We start from the raw sequence: 15,160 nt of genomic DNA on the forward strand, positions 1-15,160 counted from the left end.
ATATATATATATATATATATATATATATATATATATATATATATATACTGTATATAAACTTGCAGGTGAAGAAATGCAGCGTTTAGTAGAAAGGAGCAAGCTTGTTGATAAGTTAAATCACCTACAAACCGTAATCTTTAGTACTTTGATTTTAATTTGGTTTTGATTGAATTTAATTAAAACATAAGATAAAAGTCAAGCATTGTGCAAAAGACTTGAGCCACTTCACTTCAATTATTATTTACTCAGAGTTCTTTAAATCACGGGCAAACATTGTTAGAAACAATACTTTTAAGGCAAAAACAAAGTTTGAACAAATTAAATTAAGCTGGATTTGGCTTGACCTCATTCATTCTTCTGCACTCTAAAGCACGTTTTTTTGTTGTTGTCGTTGTTGTTGTTTTTTTTGGTAGTCTTTACAAAACGTTCGCCAGACTTCTTCAATGACAACGTAGCTCCTCATCAGATATTTGCTGCCTTTTCCTTTATTTTTTGACGAGATGAACCTACACCTCTCCAAATCCTAATGTTGGGCTACAGCCTCTGAAGAGGCCAGTACTTTATAAATATGCTTTTCTTTGATGGCAAAGTGTTTGATTTTTACACATTTTCACTCAGTTCTTTTGTGTCAACCTTGCATTCCTGCATTTTTTTTTAGTCCACCACTTTTTTGAATCTTCGCCATTTCTGCAGTTACTGGCCTTTATAGGGATAAGCTACACATCATATTACAGTCTACCAACACAATTTAAAAGCAAATTCCATATTTTAGTGTCAGGCTGGTATTCATCAGGTGAATAAAGAGAGAAATCTGGTGTGAAAACATGACAAAACTTTAAAAAACTTTCCAACTTTCAAGAATTTTACCCTTTTCGGAGCAAAATATTGAGGGTGGTTTAAGACTTATGCACAGTTCTTTTTTTAATCAGGTGAAAATGTGTCTTCTTGTCGATAACATGGCCTTTTAAAAGAGATGCTTCAGTTCATTAACCTGAATGAATAACTGCTACAATTAAAAAACTTTTTTTTTTCTTTTATCTCTGTAGAAAAATAATTCGTAGTAGTAATAATTGAATAGTTGAGTTGATTCTGCAAGTTCAAGATAAAATCATTTCATGGGAGTTCTGCTCTCGTGCCATCTTGGCTTCACAGACCAGGAATCGCTTTGAGAGCACGCGGTCTGAAGTGGAGCTTCTGATGAGGAAGATGAAGGAGAATCCACTCGAGCACAAGACTGTGAGCCAGCACACCATGGAGGGCTACCTGTTCATACTGGAGAAGCGTGAGTCCCAACTCGTTCCTTACAACCTAAACTAACGTGAGTGTGTGTGAGAGTCCTGGATGTTGGTGTTTGACTCACACACACACACACACACACACACACTCTGCACCAGAGCAGCAGAACAAACACCATAATGAACCAATAGTTGACAAAGTCAAGTCTGACCCGTTGGAGACGTGACAGCAGCCCTGTTCTCCTGTGGTTACCACGGTAACGTATCTACTGCTAAAGGAGGCCTGACTCATGCCTTTGTTGTTGATGTTGTCTCGGTCTGAATTTGTCTCCGTTTTGTTTTCAACCGTTTGACATCACTTTGTTTTTTTAACCATTCTTCCGTCTCTAGTTTATTGTTTATTTGTCATATGCAGGTTAACACAAGGTCAACAATGCAACAAAATGTTCAGGATGAGAGGAACCATTTCAACTCGCTACAAAAACAAGAAATACTAAAGCATGCAATAAAAGTACAAAATAAAGTACCAAAAGTGGAAAGAAGTATACCGTACTTGCCGCCGTACATGTCACATCAGTCCAAAAATGTCTAATTAAGTGGAAAAAAAACACATAAAAAAGTTGCTTCGCTGTATAAGCACATCTATTATGCGTCACCACTGACCACCCAGAAACATGCGCCGCTGGTGTTGTGCCAAAAAATCAATTGACTGCCAAATGGCGGCCGTGAAAGCGTGCACGAGAGGACTTTAATAAGAGTTTAACAAGATTAACACTTAAAAACAATTGTTTGTTTGCTCGACATTATAGCAAGGTGTGTCTTAGTTGAACTTTTCCTTAATAAATGCTCTTTAACGGTCAAATCAGCTGCATTTCGCCTGGGCAGTGAAATGCAGCTGATTTGACGTTTGCTCCAGGAGTTCCGGAGCGAGATGGAGGTGGCTTGTATGGCAGGCCAAGTGTCTCATTAATAGCCACTTTTGACTATTAATGAGACGCTTGCCATATTGCTCGAAGGCCCTCTAGTGGCTGAAAATGGTAGTGTTCAATATTTTCCATGTCAGAATGAATGAAATTGTCAGATCGCAGACAAAAATTGGGTTATAAATACGGGGAAAAAAATTATATTAGTTGCTTCACTGTATAATTCGCAGAACTGGCAAATTTATGCAAAAAGGTGCGACTTATATGGCGAAAAATACGGTAATATTTACAATGGCCAAAAGAAACATAGTAAACAAAGTGGTAGAACCTGTCCTTTTGTTCCAGTCTTTTCTCTCTTAATTGTTTTTATTATTATTATTATTATTATTTCATTAGGCTCGTTTGTATCTACCTGGGTCAAGTACTACTGCACGTATCATCGGGAGCCCAAGAAAGTCACCATGGTTTTGTTTGATCCCAAATCCGGAGGCAAGATGGTAAGCATTCATGTCAAAATAGACATCACAAGTTCACAAAGCATCCAGGATGTGATGCATGTCTATCTGAGAGGAAAAACAAAAACTGCACTGAAATCTTAGACAGCCTCATGCACACACGTCCTAGTTTCGTTGGACCGGAGCTTTAATGTGTGTGATTTGAACGTTCGCCCATTAACACATTCTGCGCTTTTTTTCTGTTGGACACAGTCACACACTCTGTTCCTGTGCGTTTTCTTACACAAAAAAATAAAATGTTTGTAAAATAATAGCAGTAAACCATTCCCAAACGTAGTCTTTTAGAAGAAATATCAAGTTGTAACTCAGTCTTTTGGTACAACGAGTGTTTACAAAGTATGACTTCACACCAGAGCACGGTTTTGACTGGAAATACTGAAATGAGGGGCGAGCGCCAGCGTTCTTACTCGGAGTTGGACCCTTATCAGTAGATTAGAGTTTAATAAGTTACGTATTGAAGGAGCACTGCAACATTAATATTTTAACAATTATAGAAGTTCAGCTCAATACTGACTGTTATTTTGCATTTTGAGTTACTGAGGTAAAACTAGAACACCACAGAAAGCCTTGTATCTTTATTATAATAGAATGAATTACAAAAACTGATTATTTTTCATTTAAACCAAATGATGTTTCAAGTCCCATATAACATCTTTAAATCTTACAAACATCCAGGAACTTGCTTAAATATTTGCTAAATGACTGAGAATAAGAATAGCAGCCCAAAGAGGCTGATCCTGGTTTAAAACTGCAGTTGGTTAACGCTGTATTTCTATTTTAATGCCCTCAGTGGTGTTTTACATGTTTGTCAGAGTCAGACAGGTTTTATTGTCATTTCAGCTATGTACAAGTACATACTGAAATGAAACGGCATTCATGTTGATTAGTATAAACATGTTCTAATATATGGTTAGCAGCGTAAAGTTTTTCTGATTTTATAGCATTTTTAAGCATATTTGTACAAGTAATATTCCGAAACTACAATGTTTTTTGTTTGTTTGTTTGTCAGGGAGAAGAGGAGAGCTTTATCCTCAAATCATGCACTAGAAGGAAGACGGAGTCGATAGAAAAGAGGTTCTGTTTTGATGTCGAGGCTGTGGACAGGTTGGTGTGTGTGTGTGTGAATGTGTGTTTAGTAATATTTTTCTGTCTCATTTAAACCAAGTCTTCCCTTATAATTATTTTATGTGCCTTCAGTTCCTATAATTTCTTATTAAATAAACTATCCCTGTCACTCCAGTGACTCGTAGAAAATTATTTTTTAAGGGTGTAATTGCAGATTAAGGCCACACGAGGGTGCTGTTCAGTTGATACAAATATGGCTGTTATCTCCTCAGAATCCGCTGTGATGCGCCCTCCTCCCTTTAAATTCTCTCCACTTTCACCTCCAACTCCTCCACAATTTCTATCTTTTTACCTCACTTCACCTTTGTTATCTCCTTTTAGTATCTCTAATATTTGTTTGACTGCAGCACTGGTTTATTTGTTTTCTTTAGTTGTGAAAGGAGCTGACAAGTGATCTAGAAATGAGTAATTATTATTTTTACACATGTATGTACTGACTGGAATAAATGCATTCTATTTAAATGTTTTTGTAAAGGTTCTGCTTTGCTTGTGATATGAGGAGAGGTTTATAGAGCTGTATTTTGGTTTTATTTTAGGCTTTTTAGTTTTTCAAAACTGGGGCTTGAGATTGCACTAAAAAACTACAAGATGAAGTTTATGACGATATTTCTTTGGCATGTAGTGAACACAACTTTTTGTTTGAAAAAGCTTTTTTTTTTTTTATAACGTTATGCATGGTCACCCCTGCAGCTCAGACTAACACAAGTTGATGTTTTAATATTTTGGCATTTCAGTCATATTGATAACTGTAAACATTTGATTGGCAGGAGCAGCTGTTTGACCTTTTATTTTTTTAAATAATTCCTATGATCAGAACAGATTTTTCTAAATATAAAGTAAAAAAAAAAAAACATTCTTGCATTTACTGACATATTTAGCCTCACTTTATTTTTGTGACTGTATCTTGTTACTGCAATGTTCTGTAAAAATCCTTAAACTCCAATTAAACGTGTCACTTAAACTGTTTTTGCTCTAGTTCACCAAGAACTCGTCTGCACCTCTTTGTGGATAAACCTGTGATTATTTCTTTTGGATCAGAACAGATCAGTTCCTTCTCTTAAACTACCACTAACTCGAGGGAGAGACAAACTTTTTTTCTGCAGTACACGTGTTTATACATTTGTAATTGGATGCGAATGGTCCGAGTGAGGGATATTGTGTATTGAGTAGTGTGTCACAATTTGAGGAGCGCATGGCGATGAGCAGAAGATGAATGTGCTGCTGCTGGCAGAGTGACTGACTGTATGGGATCGATCGGAAACTTGTCGAGGACCGAGCTGGGCTAATGAGGCTGTGTGAGTGACTAAGGTGTGAGTACACGCACAGCGAGTGACGCCCCTGTCTGGATGATTCGTCTAAGCTGCTTAGTCAAATGAATTCTTGTTAGTTGATGAATTTTCAGTCAACACCCATCATCCTGTGCTGATCCTTTTCTGATCTGTGGGCTTGATCATCTGATTGAACGTGGGAGTCCTTTTCCTGGCATGCACAACTAAACGAGCTTTGCTCCTAAAAACAATGACTTACATGCAGTTATCCATCTAAACAACTTTTTAATGAAGCATTTTGTTAGTCGGTGATGCATTTATGCATTACAGGTTAGTTCCTCAGAAAATAAACTTACCATCAAATTTGTTAAGCTAATGCGCTTTCTTTATGTGTGAAGGCCCGGCGTGATCACCATGCAGGCTCTGTCAGAGGACGACCGCAGGTTGTGGATGGAGGCGATGGACGGTAGAGAGCCGGTAGGTTACCATGGTTACCGGTTTGCGCTTACGTGACAAAGACAAGCAGTGACAGACAGACGAGGAGAGAGCGAGACAGCATGTCCTCTAAGCAAAACAAGAGCACGCTTCACATTTTAATAAAAGCTTTTTGCAGCGTTCGTTTTCATATCTCTGCTTCACTACACGACTTGTCGTTTAATTACAGAAAAAAAAAAAAAGCAATTCGTAATAATTCATGTTGTTGATTTCACTCAGTCAGCCCAACGTTTGGTTTGAGCAGCCTTCTAAACTTTAACCCTAAAGCAAGTGTTTTTAGACTGTTCATGTCTCGACGTTTCTCTACTAATATGCGGAAAACCTACGAGCTCGAACACGCAGCTTAGTGGAGCTGTTTGAAAATGGGAAAAGTTTTTCTTCTCAGCCGTTACCTACTTTTTGAGGTCTCTCTTGAAATGAGTCCTCGTGACTCAGTAAGACTGCCTGTATAAATAAAGTTTATTGGAAAATAAAATAAAATAAAGACATCTTTGCATTTTCATTGTCAGTTCACTGTCAACACAAGTTACACTAAAATTATGCTAATTCCCACACAATTAGATTAAAGCAGGGGTTCTCTAACTTTTTGTGTTCATGGACCTTACAGGGGAGAAAAAGTTTCAGGGAACCCCCTCATAACCCTCATGTTTATTAAATAATTGTCTTCAATTTGTCTCTTTAATGCAATGGGAATATTTGTGTAACATAAATACTTAAGAGCTGTTCTTTAATAGTGTTAATACAATTTTTATACTTTTAAACATGGGGTATTTTTCATTCAAGACACACTTAATTAAAAAAAATGTTTAATTTCAACTTCCAAAGATTACAGTTTAGAAAAAAATCAACAGCATCAAAAACTACTTTAAAACTTTACCTATTCACATAATGAACATAAATGTATTACCACTTCTTTGAATTATTACAGAAAACTCTTTACATAAAACTGAACAGAATCATTACAGCTGTAGTCAGACCAAGTAACAGGACTTAATGATTTGTAAACTAATTGATGCTGGAACACAAATGGGGGCGGGGTAGATCTAGGGGTCCTCCCCCAGAAAATTTTGCATAAAGTAGAAGTAATTTCTTGCGTTTATGGTGTATTTTAATGAGTTGTTAAACATTTACGTGCTTATAAAAACAAAAATAATGTTTTGCTTTGGGAGCCCCCAAGCACCAGTTCGCGGACACCCAGCGATCTGGGGACCCCAGTTTGAGAACCACTGGATTAAAGGACAAATGTATAACAAAAAATGTTAAAATAATTGTTTTCTATCAAAAACTTAAATTATTATCATGAACCTATTTCTTATTTTTAAAGCCTTCTACAAAGTAAAACTTCTGTGGAACATTGGTGACTTTATACCGTTTTATTGTTGTTGGTTTCTTTTTAGCACATGGATAAACAAGAAAAGCCTCAGCATGCTTACCAGAGCATTTTTATTTAATCCAGCAACCTTTTATTTTTTTATTTATGTTAGCGTGGCCCTGATCATGCCCCACTAGTGGAGCACATATATAACTCAGAAAATATTGTGAGGATTTTAGTTTGTTGCCGTTTGTCTGAAGCATCATCATCTTACTGCTATTACAAAACATGAGCCTGATGGTAATCAGAACCACTTGGCACTGGATCCTGAACTTTTGCCCCACTTTTCTAGGAAAATCACACATCAACATCTCTTTTAACTTTTCAGACTTTCAAGAAACCATAAAGATTTGATTAAAAATCATGAACTTGGTTAAATGTAACCTTTTTTAGGAAATTTGGCTAAGATGTTTCTTACATGATGATGTGGTTCACATTAAACGACCTTGCTATTGAGCAATAAAACTAATGCACAATCTTCTTTATTGACTACAATTATTTTCTAGTTGCTGAAGCTAATGTGCTGTTTTTTTTTTTTTTTGTTTGGCAGGTGTACAATCTCAACAAAGACAACCAAGCTGAAGGCAGTAAGTGAATCATCATAGGGTTTTTTTTTTTTTTTATATAAAAAGAGCTGCGGTAATTAATTTAGTTTCAACAACAGCTTATTTAACCCTGACTGATGCAGTGAAAACTTCCTGGTTCTAGTTGTTTATTAAAAGAATGTAAATATGTATTTTGAAAGAGCAAATTATTTTTCCATGTCATGCAAAAAAAAAAGGGCTTAGTTGAGATCTATAACACGTTAGTAAAATTCAAATGATAGCAGCTGAGAAACAGGTGATTGGGAAAACAAAATAGTGATCATGATAGGAAATCATTTACGTTTTAGTTGAAATCGAAGAGGACTCAATAGAGGAACTTAAGATAATGTTTAATAGTAAATTTTGGAGCATTTTCATACATTGCAAAGATAATTTAAGATATTGGGACTAAACATTTATGTAGACTGAAGTTAGATAGGGTAATTGGTAAAAAATATCTAATTTGCTATAGATAGATAATTGGACTATAGAGCAATATAAAAGGAGTTCTGTTATCTGATAAGTAGGCCTGTCACGATAACAAATTTTGCTGTGCGATTAATTGCCTCAGAAATTATTGCAATAAACGATAATATTGTTTGAAATTTGACAATAATTAGTAATTATTGTCAAATTTAAGAAGAAATGTTGGTAAATTTTTGTGTATAGTATCTTGTTTGACCACCGGATTGCAGTATAAGACTGTTTGAACTGAAGGATGGATAGTGAGGGAGCGAACAGCGTGTTTCCTTAAGAAAAATGGGAGGGACGCCCCTTGACGTGACATGGGTTGTCTCTCTTTCCTTTTTTTGGTTCTCAAAATGGCGGTCGCTCGGTGTGGTTTGAGCTCTTTAGCATTTTTCACACAAAGTTTTTAATGAAAAAAAAAATCAGTAAACAAGTTCAGCTTCTTTTTTCAGAGAAAAACAACTTTTTACACAAAGGTACGCGTTTCAACCGTGAATTTTGGAGTTTCGACAAGACAAAGTTTTTTTTTCCAAGGTCAGCCTATTAGCTTAGCTCGTAGCTTAGCTTCTCAGCTTAGCTGCTTTTAACGATCCAAAAACTTGATTTTGGATGATTAAAACGGATTTTAAAGAGAAAGGAGAAAGGGAGGGGTCAGTGAAGAGCACCAGAGTTGAGCCTTTTGTCATCCAGTGTCTTCAGTAGAAAGAGAGAGACACGAAGAAACGATAAAGCCGATAAATGAAAATGAGGTTGATAATTTTAATTTATCATGCGATTAATTGATTTATTGTTTTTTCACAACAGGCCTACTGATGAGTCCAGCCTTGTTTTCTAGTGACAGGGACACCATACCTAACTGGAGCTCTAGAGGAACTGTTCAGATACTACTCTCTTGATATGAACGTAATGACTAAATACCTGAATAATCTAAATGAACGACAGTGTGAGAACTCTATGAGCTTGCATAAGAGCGTTTCGAAGAGCATAAAACATTGTTCAGAGATATGTATTTGCCCCTGCAGATTTGAGATCTTACCACTTCTGGGATATTGAGGAGAAAACTTTACGTAGCAATCAGACTCTTGAAGCAAAATCTTGGCAGAACCTTAAAAGACAAATCTAAAAACATTGGATGTAATCATAAAAAGCTTGGTAGAACAAAACCACATCAAACATGCATTTATTAAACAAATAAATGTACAATTTTTGATTAAAGGACAGGGTAGTCAAGTTTTTTCTTTTTGTTCCTGGTCGCCTCAGACTCATTCAGCTTATTTTCTTTCTCATCAGTGGCCCAGCTGGATGTGATCGGGTTCAACGTTATGAAAAAGCTGATTTATGCTGTGGAAACTCGAGGTATGGTAACAACCTAACTTCTTCTGTTTTGTCTGTTTGCATTTTTCACTAAGATTTGTTTCTAAGTGTCCAACACAAACTACACAGATGCATTGTGGGCAGCAGTGGACTAAAAATGAAAGGTTACCGATTGTTTTTATTTTATTTTACTCAACAAATGTTGGGTATTTATTTAATTGTAATTTATGTAAACAACTGGTTAAGATTTAAATATGTTATGAGGAAAAAGTACTTGATTTATTGTAGGAACATTGTTGTGCATACTTAATGTGCTGGCTGAGATCTGGAAAAATGGTTGATTTGGGAAAGACAGAGGAGAAAAAAAAACAACTAAAAAATAAATTAAACCTGAATCCTTATGTTTCCGTTGATGTATCTGGACATCCCTTTCTGCAGGTACTCTTCTAAAATGTCACGATAAAGGTCCACATGCTCACAAAGTCAGCCCCTTGTTTCATCTGCTGCTCTAAGAGCATCCTTTGCTGCCAAGTCTGTGCCATTTCCCCAGAAATACATCGACTTTAAGTCTGTAATGAAAGACACACTGAACTGTCGGACATTTCTCTTTGAAGTTGAACCTAAAGTAGAATGTTCAATTAAAGTTTTATTTCATTTGTACAACGTAGGCGCTAAAATAGCCGAATATTTAAAACAATGACTTTGCAGTGACTGCTACAGTCTGCTGCAACTAAAATAAAATAAGTCAGGATGCTGTTTATGTCTAAAAGATAAATGTATAATTGACAAACACTTAAACTTAAACTTTGACATGTGCTGCTGATCTCATGCTGCTGATTATGCATGCTGCTCATCTCATGCTGCTGATTATCTCATGCTGATTATCCATGCTGCTGATCTCATGCTGCTGCTGATCTCATGCTGCTGTATTCATTCATACCCATCTGCTCACCATAGACTCATGTTTTCGTATTGCTTTACATTATACTGTGTGTTTAGTGTAGATCTTTTAGCGTACCGTTCAGTGTTTTAGTATTAGTGTATATCTTAGATCCTTAATTACTGTTTCTTTTTATACTTTATATATTTGCTATTTTTTGGGAGTAACTGTGACCCTGTGTACATAATTTCGTTCCACCTCATGTACCACATGTGTTAGAAATGGCAATAAAGTTAATGAATTTGAACTTGAACTTGAAAAACTCAGTGATTTTGTTTTATTTCAATGCAACAAATTCAGAGTTTAAAGAGTTGTGATGATGCTTTGGATTTATATAAAAATGTATCATACATGAGGTTCATGATTTCCTCTTTCCTCCCTCAGGAATCGATGAGCAGGGCTTGTATAGAATCGTCGGCGTTAGCTCCAAAGTACAAAAACTGCTGAGCCTGGCTATGGGTAAATTCACACAGTAAATGTAGTCAAATTAAACGACTGGAGAGCCTCCCTGCTGTATGTTTTTAATCCTTCTCTGTATTTTTCTCTTGGTCAGATCCTAAAACATGTGCTGACGTGGAACTGGATAACCCGGAGTGGGAGATTAAGACCATAACAAGTACTATCAAGCACTATCTCAGGTTTGCGTCAAAACACTTTTTTTATTGCACATGCACAAATATATATCTTTTTAATTTTATATTTCCAGTCAGTATACTGATTATTATTTTTTTATATCTCTGAATTATTCCAGCTCATATTTTATCTGTAAATAAAAGTGCCCAATTCATTTTTCATTCAAACTATGCAGTGTGTGTAATTCCATGTACAAGTTTATTTATGCATTTGTTTATATAGTTTTCTGAAGTCAGGTTTTGCAAAGTACTTATATTTTAACAGTCGTGTACAGTGCATTCAGTTTAGAGAAACAGAAGATTTGCTATCGGTCAAGTTGAAAGCTGCACAGTTACATGCGTGGTGTCTTCACATATCATGCTGCAAATCCACACAATCCAGCTTTTCCTTTACATTTGTTTATTTTGTTAACCTTTATTCATCTGGGGAGGGTACTCTTTGCCAGCTGTTTTAATTTGTATGCTTACTGTTGCCTCCTTTTAGGAGATGGATAGATACAGGGAGACTTTATTCATCTCCTGAGAGGAACTATTTTTTGTGGTATAAGCAAACATAAAATAACTGCAAAAAGCAGAAGTCAAGGATAGTTTGCATGAATAAGTAAAGCATAAGAAAATGGTACAAGCAGGATAAGCATAAACAGACTGTACATATAAATAAGAAATAAGGAAATGTAGAATAACAGTAAAGCTACTGTTATAAGAAATGTAAATACAGTCAAGGTTTATATCAAAAGGTGCTTCTAAAAGGCAGAATGCACAAACATTTACATATTTGCAGTAGTTATTAGAAAAAAAACATTAATCTACCCAGAGATGAGCTGTTAAAGAGGGCGATGAAATGATATGAATGACCCCCTCCTTTAATGACAGTGGAGCTCAGTGAGACAAGTGGAGAAAAAGCTCTGCTGTCTCTGTAGCACGATAGATGGGAAGGACCATCAATGATGGAGCTCAGTTTGTTCAGTGACTTCCTGTCTGCCACGACTCACATGTTCACGTGTCGCCAGGTCCTGACCAATCATTTTCCAAGTCTTATTAATATACGGTAAATGGACTGTACTTATGTAACACCTTTCAAGATACTCCAAGAGCTTTACAACACAATCTGTGCCCTCATTTACCCATTTATACATCACTCTTCTAGATCTATACAAAGATTAATCAGTGATTTATCACATTCATACACTGATGGGACACACATCAGACACATTGAGGGGTTCAGTGTCTTGCCCAGGGACACTTCAGCATGTGACTGCTGGTGGAGTCGAACCCCCAACTTTCCCATTGGAGGGCGACTGCTCTAACTACTCAGCCACAGTTGCCCCACAAAGAATGTACGTTTTACCTTCTGGTCACTGTTAAAGGGATATTTCAGATTGTTTGCAGTAGGATTATGTTGAAAGAATATAAGTAATTAACATCTTACCAGTTGTAGCTCACTGAAAAGCCTCAGTTTGGAGAAAACAACTCCAAGTCTCTAAACAGTCATAAAGATTCATAAGAATATGACCATTTTAATTGCTGTAAGTTTTGCATTATTCAGTTATTCTGTAAGAAATGTTGTTATTGTGCCCCAGGCACACCAGAAGTGCTACAGCTAGCTGCTGCTGCCACAATTTTCACTTGCAAAACAACACGGAATTCTATGTAAATATTTAAATAATGCAGAATTGACAGTTATAGACTCATTTCAGCATGACACTACAATCACACGCTGTGTTGTCTGGGTTTCTTATTAGTGTGCAATTAACCCTAATTTAACAAATCAATGCCAATAAATAAATATTGATACTTTGCTGTGCACATGGATGTAATCAAAAGTTTGTTACAAATTCAGGCTTTTATTTTTTATAGCAGGGCTATTCAACTGGTGGTCTGCAGGCCACTTCTGGCCCGTGGGTGACTTCAGTCCAGCCCACCAATGAATTAATTTTTTTTCTTTTTTTTTTTTTTTTTTTGGGGGGGGGGGCGGGGGGCGTTTGGGTTTGGGTTCTGTTTATTGCATTTAACGTGCTATGTGTTGTCATCATTGTATGTTTCCATACAATGGCAAAATTGGTTCTCTGCATTTAACCCATCACACCCAGGTGGAGCAGTGGGCAGCTATGTAGGTACCCGGGGAGCAATTAGGGATTAGGTGTCTTGCTCAGAGACTCCACGACACGTGGGAATGACTGGGGATTGAACCTAAGACTTTCAGGTCCCAAGTCAGCTGCCCTGCCCCTACCCCATCTCGGTCTCTTTATGATTCAATGCAACAAAACAAACCAATTTAAAAGGTAACAGATCGTTGTAATACTTGGTTTATTTACATATTGACTTTAATTGCTGGATGTCCGGCCCCTGAGCGGCTGGCTTTCAGAAACTGTGACCCCTGAGCAGTTTAGTTGAATAGCCCTGTTTTATAGATTTCTTTAACAAAAACAAGCAGACAAACGGCTACTTGCCTCAGACATCAATGACTCATAAAAACCGCAGTATCACGTGTAGTCTGAATGTTACTACAGGTGTAGTTTCATGTGTTTATTTTTAATATTTCTGTTTATTTTAAGTGTTAACTCGGCAACTAAGCCTGACACACAATTAACAATGCTCATCATCGAGCTCGTACCAGAGCGCGTCGAGTGAAATCACCAGAAAGAGCTTTCTCAGTAAAAACTCCACACTGTTCTACTTATTCAGTAATAATAAGTCCATTATTTTTATCGAGACACATTTACAGTTTGTGAGAATTACCACACACCCTTGCAATGATCAAAGTTGTCACAATTCAAACAGGCAATTCCTTTGACGCCTCAAAATACACACCCTATAAGCAAAAATGACGAGCTTTTAGTGTTGTATTATTTCAGAGGTGTATCTTGTGTAAGAAATCCTGAGCAGTTGGTCAGGCAGATGTAAATCTCTAGATATATTTGACCACTTGGTAACTGTCTGCATTGTCCCAGCACTAATGTGTAACCAGCAACGCATCCCCTTACTTATTTTACCACAAACTCTTTGCAAAGCAAATCTGATGTCCTTTTTAATTTCTTCTCAGCGTTTTGTCTGGCTCAGGCTAATTCACACTTCACTACTTCAGCATACTACACATGCACAGAAATCTGCAATGAAGACACACAAGTGCTGTGGTTTTGTGTAAACGCTTATAAAATGGCGTTTGCATGAACTGCCATGTAATCTTACCGATTAGAGTTGCTTTAAGATGACATCAGTCCACTTTGGTCTCGACTCGCTTGAGTCCAGCTGTTAGCTCATTATATCCAGTCAGATTTAAACTGTTTCACTAAACTGAGGTTGTTCAAAGAGATATTTACAATAAAAAATATATTTATTACTCGTAACCTTAAAAGATCCAAACTAAACTATTAAATAACTTATTTAAGAACACTAATAATAACTGTGGCATGAACAGGTAGGAAGCAGGGACAAAATGTAAAAGATAGTTGTCGTCTTTATTCTGCCATCAGTCTACTGTACCTGAATAAATCTATTCTGAGCTCCACACAAACTCTCAGGTACACACAGATTCAGATACTTCCCAGCAACCCCTGCTGTCCACTTCTACACGGTACTCATTCGCTCAGGTCAGGCTTCACCAAGACCCAGCAGGCAGCATTACACTCATCTAGCAGCAACAGAAGTCTCATGAGAAGTTGCTGAAAGTTTTATTGAGCACTCTCACAACTATTTTCAGTGTTTGATTTTCATAATACAGCCAATCTGAAGCTCAATGCCTGAGCTAACAGGTCCTGTATTTCCAGAATGCTGCCGGCGCCTCTCATGACATACCAGTACCACAGGAGTTTCATCAAAGCTGCCAGTGAGTATTTTCCTTCTCATTTGCCTATCAAATGTTCACTGTTGATGTTTAAAAAAAATGGTATCACAAATTGACTTTCAATTTCGGAAAGAAAAAAAACAGAATGATAGTGTTTGATTAAAAACATGATAGCATTTGATTAAAAAACGTTCTTGACTGGTAGACTACTGGCCCTGCCCTGCTCCATGGAAAGATTCAGGAAGTCCTTTGCCCCTCAAGCCATCAGACTGTTCAACTCCTCCCTGTACAATAAAAATAGAGCCTTGTAAATCTGTGGTATCCTGGACACTTATGTACAAATGTGTATGTATGTATATACATGTACATATGTATATGTATGCTTAGATGTGTATGTATGTGTGTATACATATATACAACATATGTATGTATATATATATATATATATATATATATATATATATATATATATATATATATATATATATATATATATATATATATA

General features: G+C 36.5%; 1 protein-coding gene across 1 annotated transcript in view; it reads left to right on the forward strand.

The window, feature by feature from the left end:
• LOC119420841 (rho GTPase-activating protein 26) overlaps window positions 1-15,160 on the forward strand; it is a 111,625-nt gene that overhangs the window by 53,680 nt on the left and 42,785 nt on the right. Inside the window, exons 8-17 of the mRNA XM_037688266.1 lie at window positions 1,153-1,282; window positions 2,555-2,655; window positions 3,683-3,777; window positions 5,465-5,543; window positions 7,484-7,520; window positions 9,276-9,341; window positions 10,624-10,698; window positions 10,793-10,877; window positions 14,639-14,697; window positions 14,861-14,973. Coding sequence (XP_037544194.1) covers window positions 1,153-1,282; window positions 2,555-2,655; window positions 3,683-3,777; window positions 5,465-5,543; window positions 7,484-7,520; window positions 9,276-9,341; window positions 10,624-10,698; window positions 10,793-10,877; window positions 14,639-14,697; window positions 14,861-14,973 — 840 coding nt within the window. The remainder of the gene's footprint in view (window positions 1-1,152; window positions 1,283-2,554; window positions 2,656-3,682; window positions 3,778-5,464; window positions 5,544-7,483; window positions 7,521-9,275; window positions 9,342-10,623; window positions 10,699-10,792; window positions 10,878-14,638; window positions 14,698-14,860; window positions 14,974-15,160) is intronic.

This window comes from Nematolebias whitei, chromosome 14, assembly GCF_014905685.2.
Source record: "Nematolebias whitei isolate Nwh7 chromosome 14, NemWhi1, whole genome shotgun sequence".
NCBI classification, from domain to species: Eukaryota; Metazoa; Chordata; class Actinopteri; order Cyprinodontiformes; family Rivulidae; genus Nematolebias; species Nematolebias whitei.